Genomic DNA, 17,110 nt, shown 5'->3' with positions numbered 1-17,110 from the left:
AGCAGGAGAGGAGTCAGGGATGCTGCTTCCGGTATTTCCCGATTCCGAAAAAGGACGACAGATTGCGTCCTATATTGGACCTCAGGATCTTGAATCTTTATCTGAAACAAGAGAAGTTCAAGATGCTCACCCTTATTTCTTCAAGTGCTGAATCAGGAGGACTGGATGGTGTCGATCGACTTGCAGGATGCGTATTTCCACATCCCCATCCTGAAGTCGCACAGGAAGTCTCTCCGGTTTACGGTAGGGTCGCAACATTATCAGTTTGCGGTCCTTCCGTTTGGTCTTACTACTGCACCTCGAGTCTTCACAAAGGTGATGGTAGTGGTGGCAGCCCATCTCAGAAAGTCGGGGATTTCAGTTTTCCCCTATCTGGACAACTGGCTGATCAAAGCAGAGTCGCCAGGGAAGGTGCTTCATCATATGCAGGTTACGACTCAGCTGTTGTACAAATTGGGTTTTTCGATAAATGTACCCAAATCTCACCTGGTGCCCTCTCAGCGCAACCTGTTCATAGGGGCGGTACTGGACACTACTGTGTGTCGGGCATTCCCACCTCCACAAAGGATTCTCGACAAACAGGAATTGATTCCTTTGTTTTACGATAGAGCAGTCGTTCCAGTCCTGAAGGTCCTTCGTCTGCTCGGTCTGTTTGCTTCCTGCATTCTGTTGGTCAGCCATGCATGCTGGCATATGAGGGCACTCCAGTGGTGTCCCGGCAAGCAGTGGTATCAACACAAAGGAGATCTCAGGGAGTCTGTGAGGATCTCCAGAGAAGCTGCGGCGGATCTGTCTTGGTGGAGCGTGGAGGACAATCTGTCTCAAGGAAAGCCCTTCCATCTACCTCCATCGGTGGCCACAGTGATAACGGATGCATCCACTTTAGGGTGGTGTGCGAATCTGGGGGATCTGGAGATCAAGGGTCTTTGGTCTCCAGAGGAGAGGTTGCTTCACATCAACCTTCTGGAATTGCGGGCGATTTGTTTGGCACTCAAGGCCTTCCTCCCTTCCCAGTCGGTTCAAGTCCTGACAGACAACACTACCGCGATGTGGTATGTCAACAAGCAGGGAGGAGTGGGGTCTCTTTGTCTCTGCAGAGAGGCTCTGCGTCTCTGGTCCTGGGCTCAGGATCAACAGATTTGTCTGATGGCAAATCATCTGGCCGGGGTTCTGAACGTACGTGCAGACAGTCTCAGTCGGCAGGTTTCCGCTGGCCACCAGTGGAGGCTTCATCCAGAGGTGGTTCGTCACATTTTCCGGATATGGGGAACCCCTCGGGTGGACCTATTTGCCATTCACGAGAACGCTCACTGCCTGTCATTCTGCAGTCTCCAGTATCCGATGCAGGGAGCGTTGGGGGACGTGTTTCAGTTGAGTTGGGGCTCACAACTCCTTTACCCGTTTCCTCCCATACCCTTGATTCCTCGGGTTCTGAGGAAGACTCGCCAAGACTGGGCCCAAGTTATATTGGTCGCCCCGGATTGGCCAAGAAGGGTGTGGTACACAGATCTTCTCCAGCTCTCCTCGTGCCCTCCGCTCCGTCTCCCTCTCAGTGCAGACCTCCTCTCGCAGTCGCAGGGGCAGGTTCTACACCCCCACCTCCAGAGCTTACACCTTCATGCTTGGAGATTGAACGGGGCAACCTGAATTCTTTTTCTCTCCCGCCTGACATGGTGGATGTAATTCCACCAATCTATCTATTCCTATAGGTGGTCTAAATTTGTTCTTTGGTGCGGAGAGAGATCTATTGACCCTTTGAGGGCTCGTTTATCCAACATCCTTCAGTTTGCTCTTTCTCTTGCTCAGCAGGGCTTTGCTGTAGCTACTGTAAAGGGATATTTATCGGCTTTGTCGGCATTCCTTTGCTTGTCGGATCAGCCGTCCTTGTTTAAGTCACCTATTGTATTGCGGTTCATTAAGGGCCTTACCAACAAATTTCCGCCTACTCGCTTTATTGTGCCTCAATGGGACTTAAATCTCGTCTTAACTTACTTGATGGGTTCTCCCTTTGAGCCCTTGCACAAGTGTCCCTTAAGGCTGTTGTCTTTCAAATCAGTTTTTCTCATTGCCATTACCTCGGCAAGAAGGGTAAGTGAGCTTCAAGCTCTTAGTTCGAAACCCCTGATCTTGACCATTCATGCTGAAAGAATGGTACTCAGGACCAGGGCTGCTTTTCTGCCTAAGGTGGTAACTCCTTGCCATCTGGGGCAGTCCATTACCCTTCCTACCTTCTTTTCTCCCCCTCACCCTTCCAAGGAGTAGGAGCGGCTTCACCGCTTGGACCCTAAGAGGGCGGTGAGTTTTTACCTCAATACGACTAAAGACTTTCGAGTGGATGACCAGCTCTTCTTGGGCTTTGTTGGCTGCAGATCCATCAGAAGAACAAGTTAAACAAGTTACTTACCTTCGGTAACGCTTTTTCTGGTGGATACAGTATCTGCCTGTGGATTCCTCATTGACCCACCCTTGTATACCTACAATAGTGATGATGTTTCAAAATGTATTTATTACTGTCAAAGGAAGTGTGTTATTTCTTTTGCCTTCCTGCATTGTCTTCACACTGTGTGTGTTGGTTTGTATATTATGTACTGTGTATACTGTATATATATATTGTTGTCAGTCCGTCCGTGTGCCTCGAAGGCACGGAAAAAAGGGCGGAACTGACGTCATCACGCTGACGAGGTCCTCTTATGGATCCAGTGACGTCAGCGGAGCCGAGTGCTGAGCTGTGCTTCTGTGACGTCGTCCTCGTCGGCGTGGAGAGCTACAAATGTTTCTGAATGTTGCTGGCGCAGGGGATATTCACAAGGTGAGGAATCCACAGGCAGATACTGTATCCACCAGAAAAAGCGATACCGAAGGTAAGTAACTTGTTCTTTAACTGCAGATTCCTTACCTTAGAATGTCCCAGGCGTCAGACTGAATCCAGAAACTTTTTCTGGAGCTATATCCCTTGCACTCGCCGTCGGATGGCTCCATTTGTCTCCACGTGACATCGCCGTCGTTTTTAGCGTCGGTTATGACATTACGGTCACATATGTAGGCGCAACCCAGGCGCACGGACGTCAGTTCTTTTTTTTCGGCGCCAGTTAAGTGCCGATCCGGGAAGAGCTACCCCTACTGTTGCTTTTTGACAGACCTTTTTAGCCTTTTTGCTGCCTGTGGAAGTTTATTCCATTGTGTGTTGAGGGATGTCTTCGAGGAAGACCGGGTTTAAACTGTGCAGCACCTGTCACCATGCCATGTTCGTTACTGATCCCCACCTCGTCTGCTTTTGGTGTCTCAAACGTGACTCTTTTAAGTCGTTTTCAAACATTCGGGCCATGGTTCTGAAGGCAGGAGTGGGCTATGAAGCTCCTTGTGGCCCGGCAGTCAACATCATCCAGCGAGACTCCGCAGAGATCCCGGTCCCGATCAAAGATGAGGAGGTTGCAGGACCGCTTCCGGAGCCCCATGTCCTCTTCCTCCCACTCGAGGTCCTCGACACTCCGGGAAGAGGCGCAAGAAAAAGAAGAGGTCTAAGTGGACTTCATCTTCGCCTCAGTAGTCCGTCAACTAATGAGGTAAGGAGCACCAACGCTGTAGGCACGGTTCTGCAGGGTCTACTCCATGCCTCCCTCCATTTCCAGGAGCTGGAGCGACCCCTGCTCAAATTAAACAGTTTTACAAGGCCATGTACGGCTTATTTGAGTGGGCCGACCCCTCTGGTGAGCCTTTGAGCCCTGTGGGTTTGGGAAGGAGCCGAATTCTACGTCGTTGGCTGCGGCCACAGGGATCAGATTCCACATCCGGGACGGCACTGATCGTGCATCAGACCCAAAGCCAGCGCCGGCGGTTGAAGCCCCATCCTTTTCCCCAACAACACAGAGTCGTGTCTGTGTCTCTCTACGCCAATTCCAGTGCTGGTAGTGCCCAGTGGTTCTTTGTTGTTGCATGAGCATTTTCTAGACATGTCAGGCACAGGAGAGGACTGAGAAGGGTCTATGGACCCTTTGGAGCACCAGGGTGCAGATCAGATGGACTGGTATGAATAACTTGGGGAGGCCAGTGGACCGGACACATCCCCAGATACTAGCATGCTCTCTCCGCCTACTGTGGCTACAGAGTAGGGGGCTTCTTATGCCATGGTGGTCAGGAGGGCAGCTGAGGTCCTTGGACTGTCAAGAGGAAGTTAGTGCAGGCTTTCACATACTACACCACCGGCATGTGGTACTACAATAAACGGGGGGGTTTGTGGACCCTTTGTCAAGAGGCCCTGCGTCTCTGGAAATGGCTGGAACAGCTGGGCATAACCCTGGTCGTTCAACATCTGGCTGGTTCCCTGAACGCCAGGGCGGACGAGCTCAGATGTCGATGCCTAGCGGATCACTAATGGCGTCTGCAATCTGAGGTGGCGTGGGGTCTCTTTCAACCGTGGGGAGAGCCTTGGTTGGAACACGCATTGTCAGCAGTTTTGCGCACTGGAGTTTCCAAGGCGGTTATCTCTCGGCTGCGCTTTTCGTCACGAGTGGAGCTCAGACCTGCTGTACGCCTTTCGGCTCATACCACTTCTGCCAGAGTTCTGAAGAAGATCAAGAATGATCGGGCCCAAGTCAGTCGTGTGGCTCTGGACTGGGAAAGGCAAGTCTGGTATACACATCTTCTTAAAATGAGCATCGATCCTCCGATCAGGCTGCCACTTCAGGATGATATTCTGTTGGAGCAGCAAGGGAAAGTTCTCTACACGAACCTATCAACTCTTCGCCTCCATGCGTGGAGATTGAGCCACGTCAGCTGATGGCTTTAGATCTTCCTCCGGAAGTATGCAATGTTATTTTGGCAGCCAGGTGGCCTTCCACAAAGACTGTATACACCTACCGTTGGCAAAAGTTTGTATCATATTGTACTGCAAGGTCTATTGACCCTCTTTCTACTTCTCTTTCTACTGTTCTTCTTTTTATTCTTACCCTTGTATTATCTTTCTATCTGCTTTTTTGCGGCTGCCAGACCAACCCTCACTCTTTAAGTCTACAATTGTAATTAGGTTCTTGAAAGGGCTGGCTCACTTATGTCCGCCCATGACCTTTGTTATGCCACAGTGGGACCTTAATTTGGTCCTTACATTTTTATGTGTGCTCCATTCAAACCTTTCAAAAACTGTCCCCTCCTGCTGCTTACCATCAAGACTGCCTTTCAGGTGGCAATAACATCTGCCCGGAGGGTGAGAGAGTTGCAGACGCTATCATGTAAGCTCCCCACGTGATGACTTTTCCAGATAAAGGGGTGCTTCGCACCCGTGCTTCACACCCGTGCTTCATTCTTGCCAAAGGTGGTGACCCCATTGCATCTAGGTCAATCATCATGCTGCCCCCCTTCTTTGCTCCCCACATCCCTCTGAATAAGTGGAGCGTCTCCACTGTCTGGGTCCAAAAAGAGTGTTGTCATTCTACCTTGATCGCACAAAAGAGTTCCAGGTGGATGACCAATTATTTGTAGAGTATGTGGGAGCTAAGAAAGGTAGGGCAGTGCATAAAAGGACCATTTCTTGCACGTTCATTCTCTGCATAAAAATCTGCTATGCTTTGGCTACGAAACAGCCCCTTGAGGGATTGAGAGCCTATTCCACCAAGGGAAAGGCTGCGACTACGGCCTTGCCTCAGGGTGTCCCAGTCTTGGACATCTGCCAGGCAGCAACATGAATGTCTCTGCACACATTTGCCAAGCACTACTGCCTGGGCAGCCCATTCGGTCCTGCAGGTCTTTCTAGTGTGAGAAATTTGTCCGCAGCCCACTGCCAGGAAGGTATGGCTTCGGTATCTATTCTAATATAAGGAATCTGCAGCTAGAAGTCTCTATCAGATGAACAAGTTACTTACCTTCGGTAACGCATTATCTGGTAGAGACAATATCTAGCTGCAGATTCCTTACGGACCCGCCCATGACTCCCCATTCTGATGACTTATTTGTTAGGGCTAGGGTTATTCCCTTTCTCAGGGCCCTAGTTCTGGCACACACTTTCATTAGTCACTTCATGGCTCTGTTCTTCTGGCGTGGAAAAGTGAAAAGTAATAGGCAGCCGTGCACCTCAGTGGCACCTATATCGGTGACCGCGACATCATAACCGACGCTAACAACACCAACGCCGTCACGTAAAGCTGAATGGAGCCACCCGACGGCTTGCACAAGGGCTATTGCTGAAGCAAAGGTTTCGGGACCCAGCCTGACGCCAGGGAAATTCTATGGTAAGGAATCTGCAGCTAGGTATTGTCTCTACCAGATAATGCATTCATGTTCTCCATGAATTTTACACTCTATATACAAACATACAAAGTCTGCATTTCCTGAGACTCCGAGGATGTTCAGACGACAAACATCTAGATAGATAATTTTTTCGGGCGCAAAATAATTTAGACAGGTAAACCTGGGTGCATTAGCTTCCCTATTTAGGTCCAGCTGGGATCTCCAGACTAACCATGCTCTAATTCATGTGTTGCTATGTGGGTATTCCTATGCTGTGGTCTAGCTTTCTGCAATACTCTGTTAATTCTTCTTGTGCTTTTCATTCTGTAAAATTAATTCTACATGTTTAACAGTCTTTTGACTTTGGCAGCAGAATACATTTTTTCCCTTCATTGGAGATTCTTCTTTCATGTTATCTTCAGGTTTTGAGGTGGTATTAGCTCTGTACATGCCACCTTTGCTGAACATTCATTTTCAGGGTGACCTTACATCTATCCCATCATATTCGATTCAACTTGCTTTTGATGATCGCGAACGTGGAAAAATCTCGCTGGGAGGTGGATTTCCTCACTCATGCTCGCCAGCTTGACGCTGACGAACACGAGCTAAGAAAAAAACTCTGCTCAGTTTTACGGAAACCCGGGAGCTCCACGTAAATTTTCTCCATAGCTCTCCCACATCAACGAGGACATCACAATGGAATATCCCTGCACACCACTCTGCATGAAGTTATCGGAGCCATAAGAAGACCTCGTCGACGTGTAACGTTTTTTTCCATGGCTTTAAAGGAGTGGGAGTCCAAGCTGTTTATGGCTAAAGAAAAAAAGCAGAAAAGAGGTCGAGGTCACGATCCAAGTCGTCGACTCCGCATACCTTGAAGTCGTCAAGGAAGCATAAAAAGATGTCAACGTCGTTCGTCAAAGGGTGGAACACTGAAGTCGGGGTCTCCGACTCCCCGACATCATCGCAAGGACAAAGTTTCTCCTTATCCTGAGTAAGCCTGGGAGGAGTTTGTGGAGTTCCGCTAATAGGAACTCCGCAAAGTGCAAAAAGAAACTCTGCCGTGCTATGCGGAGCTACGCAAACGGCGGAGTGCGTTAGAAAAATGCAGTTCGCTGTAATTTTCAGTGCCAGGTGTTTGTCCACAATGTGAAATTATCACAAACGGCACCATGCACAGCGCAAGCGGGCACTGCTTCCTTTCTGCCGCTCGAGTAGATTCTCTAGTCGAGCGGCAGCTTTCTCAACGCGAACAGGCGGTTTCTCAATGCGATTGGTCACGTGCATATGTGGCCACCCGCATTGAGAAATCCGACCCCCCGTGTTGGGAAATCTTGCGGGTAGGTTGATTTCCCTCGCTCTTACTTCCCAACTTGACGTTGATGAGCGCGAATTAGGAAAAATCTCAGCGGGAGGTAGATTTTCCTCGCTCGTGCTCGCCAACTTGATGTTGAAGAGCGCAAGCGAGAAAAAAAACTGCTACGCAGAACAGAGTTTTTTGGAACTCCGTGAGCTATTTCCTAAACTGCAGGAGCAATGGGTAAAAGCTGAAATATATGGGATGCTGTTCCATTTTCTGGACATGTCAGTGATAAAGATATATTTCTGTTTTTTTCTTTTTTCTCCACTCTAAAAATGACATGGCTTCTCAGTATGCCTCAACCTCCACAAAAGTTCAGTTTTTTTTTGGCACAGATGATCTGTTTCCGGTGCTACAGATTTTGGAGATGATATGGCTTGAAGTGGCAATGAGTGTAAAAGTTTAACTCCTTCAGTCCTTTCAAGGAGTTGGCAGCATTGTGAGTATGCTCTTCATTGGTGAATCGTATTCGCCTGTGAGCAGGGGTTTGCCTGCACCAAATTGAAGAGGAACAATGTTTGTCCAGTAGTTCTGAAATTTGCTTTGATGAGGTAGGATTGACCTTACACAAGAGAAGTTTTCTTTTCAGTGTTAATTTTGAACAGTAGATCAAAGCCAATGTTCTACCTCTGAATTTTGTACTTTGTCTGGACCGAGGGGTTAATGTAATATGTTGCATTTTATTGACTGAAGCTCTTTTGTCAAGAACTAATATTAAGGCAGGCTACAGTCGCTGCCTATGAACAGATTCCATCTTGGCAAACTCCATGCCTCTTTTTGTATTCGTCTTTTAAAAACAATTATTTACAGGGCCAAAAATGTCAGAAGATATGGCTTTGAGAATTTTAGTCTTCTGGCAAGTTTAGTTACATTCTACCATACTTACTTAAGAAGCTGCAAGAGATATCCTTGACCTACCTTTTGATGTCCCGGCGGACCTCCCTTCGTCGCTGATCCCGAAGTCACCAGAGCCACGTCTGGCACCACTGACGCCGGTCCCAGGAATAAAGTCTAGAAGGGAAGCGCAAAGGTTGATCGAAGAGGAGGAGTATCAAGAACAGCATGAGGAGGCTGAGGAGGGTGAGATTGTCAACCCTGAGGAATTTGAGGGTCTGCAGGAGGTTAGTGGCCTAGTTAATCTCTTAAATGGGAGCTCTCCTCACCAAAAGGTCTTCCAACGCAGGAGGTGACTTCTTATCACTATGTCATTAGGAAGGCAGCTGCCCTGCTGGATTTACTATTGCCTACTGCAGAACTGAAATCTAACATCTGAGTTCTTTCTCTCTCCCACCGGATGTGGTGGATGTTATTTTATCGACCAGTTGGCACTCCACCAAATCTGTCTTCTGGTAGGTGGGCCAAGTTTGTTAAGTGGTGTGGAGAGAGATCTATTGATCCTTTGCAGGCCCATTAGTCTTATATTTTGAGTTTCTCTCTTTCCCTTGCTCAACAGGGTTGTGCAGTAGCTACTGTTAAAGGCTACTTGTCTGCCTTTCTCTGTTTACCAGATCAACCCTCATTGTTTAAATCTCCCATAGTTATGAGATTCATTAAAGGTCTCACTAATAGGTTTCCTCCCAATCCCTTTATCATAACTCAGTGGGATTTAAATGTAGTTCTTACTTTCTTTATGGGTTCTCCCTTTGAGCCCTTACATTGTTGTCCCTTGAGGTTCATGGGGTTTAAGACAATATTTCTGGTTGCAATCACTTCCACTAGGAGGCTTAGTGAGTTGCAAGCTCTTAGCTCCAAGCCTCCATTTACTTCATTCCGAGCAGATAAGATGGTTCTGAGGACCAGAGCTGCTTTCCTGCCTAAGGTGATCATTCCTTTTCACCTAGGGCAATCCATCACATTGCCTACTTTCTATCCTCCCCCTCACCCTTCTAAGGAGGAGGAGATACTTCACCGGCTGGACCTAAGAGGGCGGTCAGCTTCTACCTGGACAGAACTAAGGACTTCAGGTTGAACGACCAATTGTTCATCGGATATGTGGGCAAGATGAAGGGCAAGGCTGTCCACAAAAGAACGCTGTCCAGGTGGATAATCCTTTGTATCAAGATCCACTACGCCATGGCAAAAAGGAGCTCCCTGAAGGTATCCGAGCTCATTCTACTAGAGCTATGTCTTCTTCAGCTTTGGCTAGAGGTTTCCCTGTTTTAGACATCTGCAAGGTGGTAACTTGGGCCTCCCTCCACACTTTTGCGAAGCACTAATGGTTGGACTCGAAGGGGAGGAGAAACGGCCATTTTGTATGCTCTGTACTGCAGGATGTTTTGGTATAGGTAGGCAGGCACACTCCGCCACGAGCGGGACTGCTTGTGGATTCAATTCAAAAGGTGAAGAATCCACAGGCAGATGTATCCATCAGAAGAACAAGTTACGTACCTTCTGGAATGCTTTTTCTGGTGGAACAGTATCAGCCTGTGGATTCCTCACTGTCCTACCCACCTCCCTGTTGCCTGTTGTACCAAAAAATTATTAATATCCATTTTATGTATTTTAATTTTGGAATAATGTGATATTTGACATTTTGAAATGTCTATAATTTAGAATTTCCAGTTTTAATTGTATTTTGTATACTACGTATACTTATGAAGATGTTGTCGGTTCACCTGTTTGCCTCAAAGGCACAGAAAAAATGGGTGGATCTGACGTCAGCACGCCGACGAGGTCTTCTTATGGCTTCAATTACATCACACGGAGTCGTTTCATTGTGATGTCCTCGTCGGCTTGGGAGAGTTATGGGGAAATGTTTCTGTGGAATGCTGCGCATGGGGTAATTTAAAAGGTAAGGAATCCACAGGCAGATACTGTATCCAACAGAAAAAGCATTACCGAAGGTAAGTAACTTGTTGATTTAGATATTTCCTAAACTGCAGGAGTAATTGGTAAAAGCTGAGATATATGGGATGCTGTTCCATTTTCTGGACATGTCAGTGATAAAGATATATTTCTGTTTTTTTCTTTTTTCTCCACTCTAAAAATGACATGGCTTCTCAGTATGCCTCAGCCTCCACAAAAGTTCAGTTTTTTTTGCCACAGATGATCTGTTTCCGGTGCTACAGATTTTGGAGATGATATGGCTTGAAGTGGCAATGAGTGTAAAAGTTTAACTCCTTCAGTCCTTTCAAGGAGTTGGCAGCATAGTGAGTATGCTCTTTATTGGTGAATCGGATTCGCCTGTGAGCAGGGGTTTGCCTGCACCAAATTGAAGAGGAACAATGTTTGTCCAGTAGTTCTGAAATTTGCTTTGATGAGGTAGGATTGACCTTACACAAGAGAAGTTTTCTTTTCAGTGTGAATTTTGAACAGTAGATCAAAGCCAATGTTCTACCTCTGAATTTTGTGCTTTGTCTGGACCGAGGGGTTAATGTAATATGTTGCATTTTATTGACTGAAGCTCTTTTGCCAAGAACTAATATTAAGGCAGGCTACAGTCGCTGCCTATGAACAGATTCCATCTTGGCAAACTCCATGCCTCTTTTTGTATTCGTCTTTTAAAAACAATTATTTACAGGGCCAAAAATGTCAGAAGATATGGCTTTGAGAGTTTTAGTCTTCTGGCAAGTTTAGTTACATTCTACCATACTTACTTAAGAAGCTGCAAGAGATATCCTTGACCTACCTTTTGATGTCAAGAAATTATTACATCTTTCTATGGACAGCATTTTAGGTAGCTTCTACGAAACACCTTTATAGAGATGTCAGGAGGGAGGTCCCATCCCCCTCCAGCTTCAAGCAGCCTTTCAGGTCCTCTTCTCACCATTGGGTTTATTGGTTTAATAGTTTCTTTCACAGAAAGGCAAACCAAGTGGCAAAGCTCATCAGGCTTCAGAACTGATGCTTCTGGGTGGAGCTACGGTGCTGCTCCTTTTCTAGGGCTGGATAGGCAGCACCAAGCAGAGAAAGGGCTCAGAAACCAGAGCCATAGTAAATGCATGTTTTGGCGTTCCCTTGGTCATTCAGTCCTTATGCATTGACAGAAAAGATGCACCCCTCCACTGTCATTCTTCTTTAATTAAGCAACTTGAACTACCTCATGCTGGCAGCACAGAACCAGCAAAGGACTTAGCCCTGTAAACTGCAGTTTTATCAATCAGCCAGTTGGTCAGGTTGTACGAGATGGGCAGAAGAAATACCTTTAGAGAAGCTTTTGCTATTGGAGGGATGTGGGAGGAATGGCAGTCAGTACAGCCGATGAAGGCATTTTTCATTTATGTATCTACATGCAATGCAAGGAAGAGGTTGATTGTACCTTAACATCTAGGAAGTGAAAAATAAGGTTTAAGGATAGGATTTAAAACATTGCACTTCAGAGTTTATCAAACTTCATTGATATGATTCCATTTCTCTTCTCTATCACAGGTTCAACTACTTTGTAACTTTACTGCATCAATATTCTAGCATTACTGAGTTTGTGAATAATTATTTCCTTCTCTGCAACCTCATAACAGCCTTCTGCTGATTCAACTACAGTGTAGTGAAATCTGTGTACTGGAAATGCATTTCTGTTGCAAATATATTTTTGTAAATGCTTCTTTATTTACAAACCAAATGTGTTTTGTATCTCAATCAGGTGGACCAATGATTTAGAAGAGTTGAAGGTAAAACGAGTAAAGCTCTTGGGAGATTGCTTGCTCTGTGCTTCTTTTCTTAGTTACGAAGGTGCCTTCAATTGGGAGTTTCGTAAAGAAATGATATATGATGAATGGCAACAGGATGTTCTTAGTCGAGAAATTCCTCTCAGCCAGCCCTTCAGACTTGAGCTACTTCTTACTGATGACGTTGAAATTAGCAGGTAAATCAACTTGTCTCACCTAGAATTGAGGCTTTGAATATGACCTACCTTCTAATTTGGCACTGAGTTTAAGCCATTAGTTTCATCTTTAAATTATGGGAAGGGGAAATAGGAGACAGGTGTGTGCAAATATTTATTTCCCCTAGTTTGGCTAACCAATATGATTTGTAATTGAAAACCAAAGTATGAGACTTGTCTAAAACTGATAACATGTTCTTTGACATGATTTCACTAGTTCTCAGGTTGAATAGCTTTTCTACTAATGCATGATATAACCAATGTTATACCTACACCTCACAATTAATACTTGCCTCGATCTCCCTTTCCTTAACAAAACCATCCTAATTAATTCATTTTCTAAGTAACCCTATCGCTAGTGGATTTGGTATGATGACCTGCTGGAGGCTAGTGACCTTGATGCTTCCCCTGAGACAGGGTTCCATTCACCCTCTGGGCCAGCCACTGAAGTAAATGTGTTGTACATCATGATCTGATAGAGACATCTAGCCACAGCTTCCTTAACTTAGAATATCCCCAGGCGTCAGACTGGATCCGGAAAAGTCTTTGCAGCAGCAAATCTGCGCGCCGTGGGACGGCGCCACACGACCCCGCCCTGACGTCCTCCATGTACGTGATGTCAGCGAGGTCATATAAGTCCCTCCCGGCACGCTGACGTCAGTTTCCTTCTTTTCCACGTGCAATGCGGATCCGGAGTAAGCGGTTCCTGTGGCCTGTTTTCAGGCCCCTTTTGAAGCTTCGCGTCTGGAACTGTGTGCGATGCCTTCGGGCTTTAAAACGTGTACCTCTCGTTCGCTGCAAATGTCTGCGACGGACCCACATCTTATCTGTATGTGGTGTTTGGGCGAACACCACGACGTAACGGATTGCGATGCCTGCCAACACCTCAAGCCGAAGTCCCGGCAGGAGCGCCGAATGAAGCTCCTTTCGGCTCGCCTGTCCCGGTCGGAGTTGTCTCGTCCTCCGGCCTCCTCATCGCCGGCAGGCCCCTCTGGTTTCCAGTTGCGGCGTCGGTCGCCCTCTGGGGCCCAGAGACGTCGTTCACCCCTTATGGGTAAGTCGCAGTGCATGTCGCCGAGGTCCTCGACCTCACTTCCGTCTGTTGTCAGGGGCACTAGTTCCCGGAGCCCTCCGGACGTGTGCCCCCGGGAGTCACTCATCCCCTATCTGGGCGCGGGGGCGACTCGGACCCAATTGGAGGCCTATGCCGTGGCTCTGCAGGCCTCCCTTGGGTCCGCTCCCTGGGGTGTCCTCGGGGCCTCCACTTCTTACGGGGTCCCCGACAGACTCGCCGGTGGGTTCGCCCCCGGCGCCAAATAAGCCCTTGCCCCCCAGGGACGAAGGAGATGTGGTGTCATCAGGGTGCGGCCCGGCTGGGTCCCCCTCTACGACCCATAGCCCCCCTGCCACGCCGCATAGTCTTGTGGGGCTCCCTGTGGCGTCACAGGTGGTTGCTGGTGCTCAAAGCCTTGCTTCGAACATACCTCGGCCTACCGGACAGGCGGCCGCCTGCCTGGAGCCGAGGTCAGCGCTGTTTCGGTGCCGAAAACACACCTCCCCGGCTCCGACTCCGCTTCTTACTTCGGAGTCGGAGCGTGTTGTGGTTGAGGCTGAGTCGGCGCCGGTGCGGCGCCGGAGGCTTGCCTCCCCGGCTCCGGCACCATCCCCTTCTTCGGAAGCGGAGCTTGTCATGGTGGACGTGGAATCGGTGCCAGACGAGGCAGGGTCCAGGCCGACAGAAGTCGTTTTGGCACCGCATCGGCGCCGGGTTGTTGACTCTTCTCCGGAAGCTTCTGGGGAGAGTTTGGCATCGCCTTCACGTCTGGCTATGCTGGATCTATCCTTGCCTGTGCCCCCCCTTAGAATTTGAGGACCCAGCAGGATCCCCGCCTCCTCAGGAGCCCCATCAGGACCCCCATTCGTCAAAGGGGCTTCCTATCTTTGGGCATTGGTCACACCCTCAGTGTATTGGAAGACTTTGTTTATAGCCCTCACCTACAAATGAGTTGCTGTCTCCTCGGAGGAGGACTACCAAGGCTGGTGCGGCGTTTCTTAGAGTAGTCTCCTTAGCCACTCACGTTCGAAACCTGCAGCCCTCTTCGGCCCCCTTGCCTGTGGACCCTCTGCTTGATGTCTTTCACCATGGGTCGAGGAATGTGGAGCCGCTTCTGCCCTTTGAAGCTTCTCTTTATGACACCCCTTTGGGCACCTGGGCTCGGCCAGCTTCCGGTGGTCCGGTGGCTCGTTCTGTCTTGCACCGCCACCGGCCTGCTCCACATGATCCAGTTTGCTTATTTGTTCACCCAGACATGCAGGGCTTTGTTTTGCAAACTGCCTTCCCTTCCTTGCCTCAATTAATGCTTCCTCCCTCCAGGGAGTCCAGATGGCTTGAGTCGTGGGGTCGTAACTTCTTCGCCTCCACTAGTGCTGCCCTTAATTCACTGAATACAGTATGTGTCTTGGCTCAGGCTACCTCTGCATTGTGGGACTCTGCAGAGTCTCTTTTGTCGGCCACCTCTGAAGGCGCTCATGTTGACCTCCTTCATCTTCTCCGGGATGACCGTGACCTTGCTGAATTCACGATCCGCTCGGCCTTGGATACTGCCGATTCCTTAGGCCGAACTATGGCTGGTTCGGTTGCTTTGAGGCGCCATGCTTGGTTGCGGGATAGCGTCTTCCCGGAGAATATCCGGCAGCGACTTGTTGATCTACCCTGTGATGGGGTTTTATTGTTTGATGCCCACGCCAAATCAGCTGTTCAGCGCCTCCTTGCGGGCTTTCGTCCTCCGCCTTAAGCCTATATTTCCCAGGTTATCTTTCCGCATGTTCTGGGGTGGTTACCCTTTTATTTAGCATCCTTTTGATGCCTTATGCGTTTTGAGCTGGCAATAAGCCTACTGTGGCAGTGTTCCACAGGTTGTTGTGTCTGGCCTCTGACTGTGGTTTGCCCTACGAGGTGTTCCCCGTTGTTTGGGGAGTCCATACTCCAAGTGGGGTACTTGTATGCTATTATATAGCTCTGCTTTCTGTTATGTGGGCCTAGAGATCCTTTGGGCTCTATGCGTCCCCTGGTGCTCTTATCTTGCCGTTGTACGGTGTTCAATGTTGTGACTTGGGTCGTCTTGCTTATATGCGTCATTCTCCTCCTTGGGAGATTTTTGTGGTGTTTTTCACTCTTAAAATGCAGATACCACCTGCCATTAATGCACAAGGTGTGCTCCTATACCACCCATGTTGCCATGTTGCATGGTCGTGGCTCATATATATATTGCTATAGTATCTATTCTAAGTTAAGGAATCTGCAGCTAGATGTCTCTATCAGATGTACGAGTTACTTACCTTCGGTAACGATGTATCTGGCAGAGACGTTGTCTTGCCGCTGATTCCTTAACGCCCACCCATCCTCCCCGTTCTGCGAGAACCTTGCCAGGTGGACTTCTCCTCTTACCTACTTTCAGTTGCCATTGGTTTTCTTTCAAGGGTGCTCACATAGTTGCGCCCCTTTCGGAATTACCATTATGCGGCTGACTCCCTCCAAGGGGCTTTTTCCTGTAGATGGTGCCTTTTCATTCACTGTCATCAGCAGATTCTTCTTTTTCTTCTCCTGTCTGTCTTCCCTCCTGCCCGCCTTCTCCATTAACTAGAGGCTCTTTTCTCCTATATAGTCGTCGTCTTTGACGATCTCTTCAGCTCTGTTTCACGTTTCCATTGTTATAAGGGAAGATACCTTCTTGAAGTACATTGCTGTTCTTTCTGTAAGGAATATACCTTCTTAAAGTACATTGCTGTTCTTTCTGTGCTCCGTCCTTGTTCGACGGCACAGTCCTACATGGTAATAACAGTCTATTTTTTGGTCTGTTGAGATATTCTTCCCTTGTTGCTCGCACTTTGGGAAGGGTTTATGCTTCGCTATACGGGGTTCTTTCTCACAGCGTTGTTCCACTTTTGCTTTTTCACTTATATGTAGACAGTGTCTGATACTGTCTTTTATGATGGTGTTTTGCACCATCCGCCTTATTTATTTTGCAGATTTTTCATCCTTCGCACACTGTTCCCATACTTTCACAGTTTTTGTCGGTGGTTCCGTGTTGTGCCGCTGAAAAGTTTCCCCCTGAAGAAAACTGACGTCAGCGCGCCGGGAGGGACTTGTATGTCCTTGCTGAAGTCACGTATGTGAACGACATCAGGGCAGGGTCGTGTGGCGCCGTCCCCCGGCGCGCAGAGGTGCTGCTGCAAAGAATTTTCCTGATCTAGTCTGACGCCTGGGGATATTCTAAGTTAAGGAAACTGCGGCTAGACAACATCTCTACCAGATACATCGTTACCGAAGGTAAGTAACTCGTATGTAATGTGTAAAGAAGCCGAAGTGCTTGACTTTTAGCTTCCTACCTTGGAGGTCAAGACTAATGTGCTTACGGAGGTTCTTCAGCCGTGGCAAACAATCACTGATATCATCTTACCCTTTAACAAAACCCCCACAGATACTTTGTTGGGGGCATGGGCCAAACCTTGCTCGGACCCCCTGTCAACTGCCAGATTGCATGGCACCACCGCCTGGCCCCCGGCAACCTGGCATTCCTATCTCAGTATCCCTTTCACTGAAAGCTTAGTGGTGAAAGTGTCCGCTAGCAAACCTATCCTCCACATGTTCCTGCATCTCTCCCCAGTGGAGAGTCCAAATGAGAGGAAGAATTAGGAAAAAGGGTATTCTC

General features: G+C 48.1%; 1 protein-coding gene across 1 annotated transcript in view; it reads left to right on the top strand.

Moving 5' to 3' along the window:
- Positions 1–17,110, top strand: part of DNAH10 (dynein axonemal heavy chain 10) — a 1,995,301-nt gene that overhangs the window by 1,699,754 nt on the left and 278,437 nt on the right. The window contains exon 61 of the mRNA XM_085636177.1: positions 12,159–12,380. Coding sequence (XP_085492303.1) covers positions 12,159–12,380 — 222 coding nt within the window. The remainder of the gene's footprint in view (positions 1–12,158; positions 12,381–17,110) is intronic.

The sequence above is a fragment of the Triturus cristatus genome, chromosome 11 (genome assembly GCF_964204655.1).
Source record: "Triturus cristatus chromosome 11, aTriCri1.1, whole genome shotgun sequence".
Lineage (NCBI taxonomy): Eukaryota > Metazoa > Chordata > Amphibia > Caudata > Salamandridae > Triturus > Triturus cristatus.
Note: the sequence above shows the minus strand (reverse complement) of the source record. Positions and strands in the feature narration are given on the sequence as shown.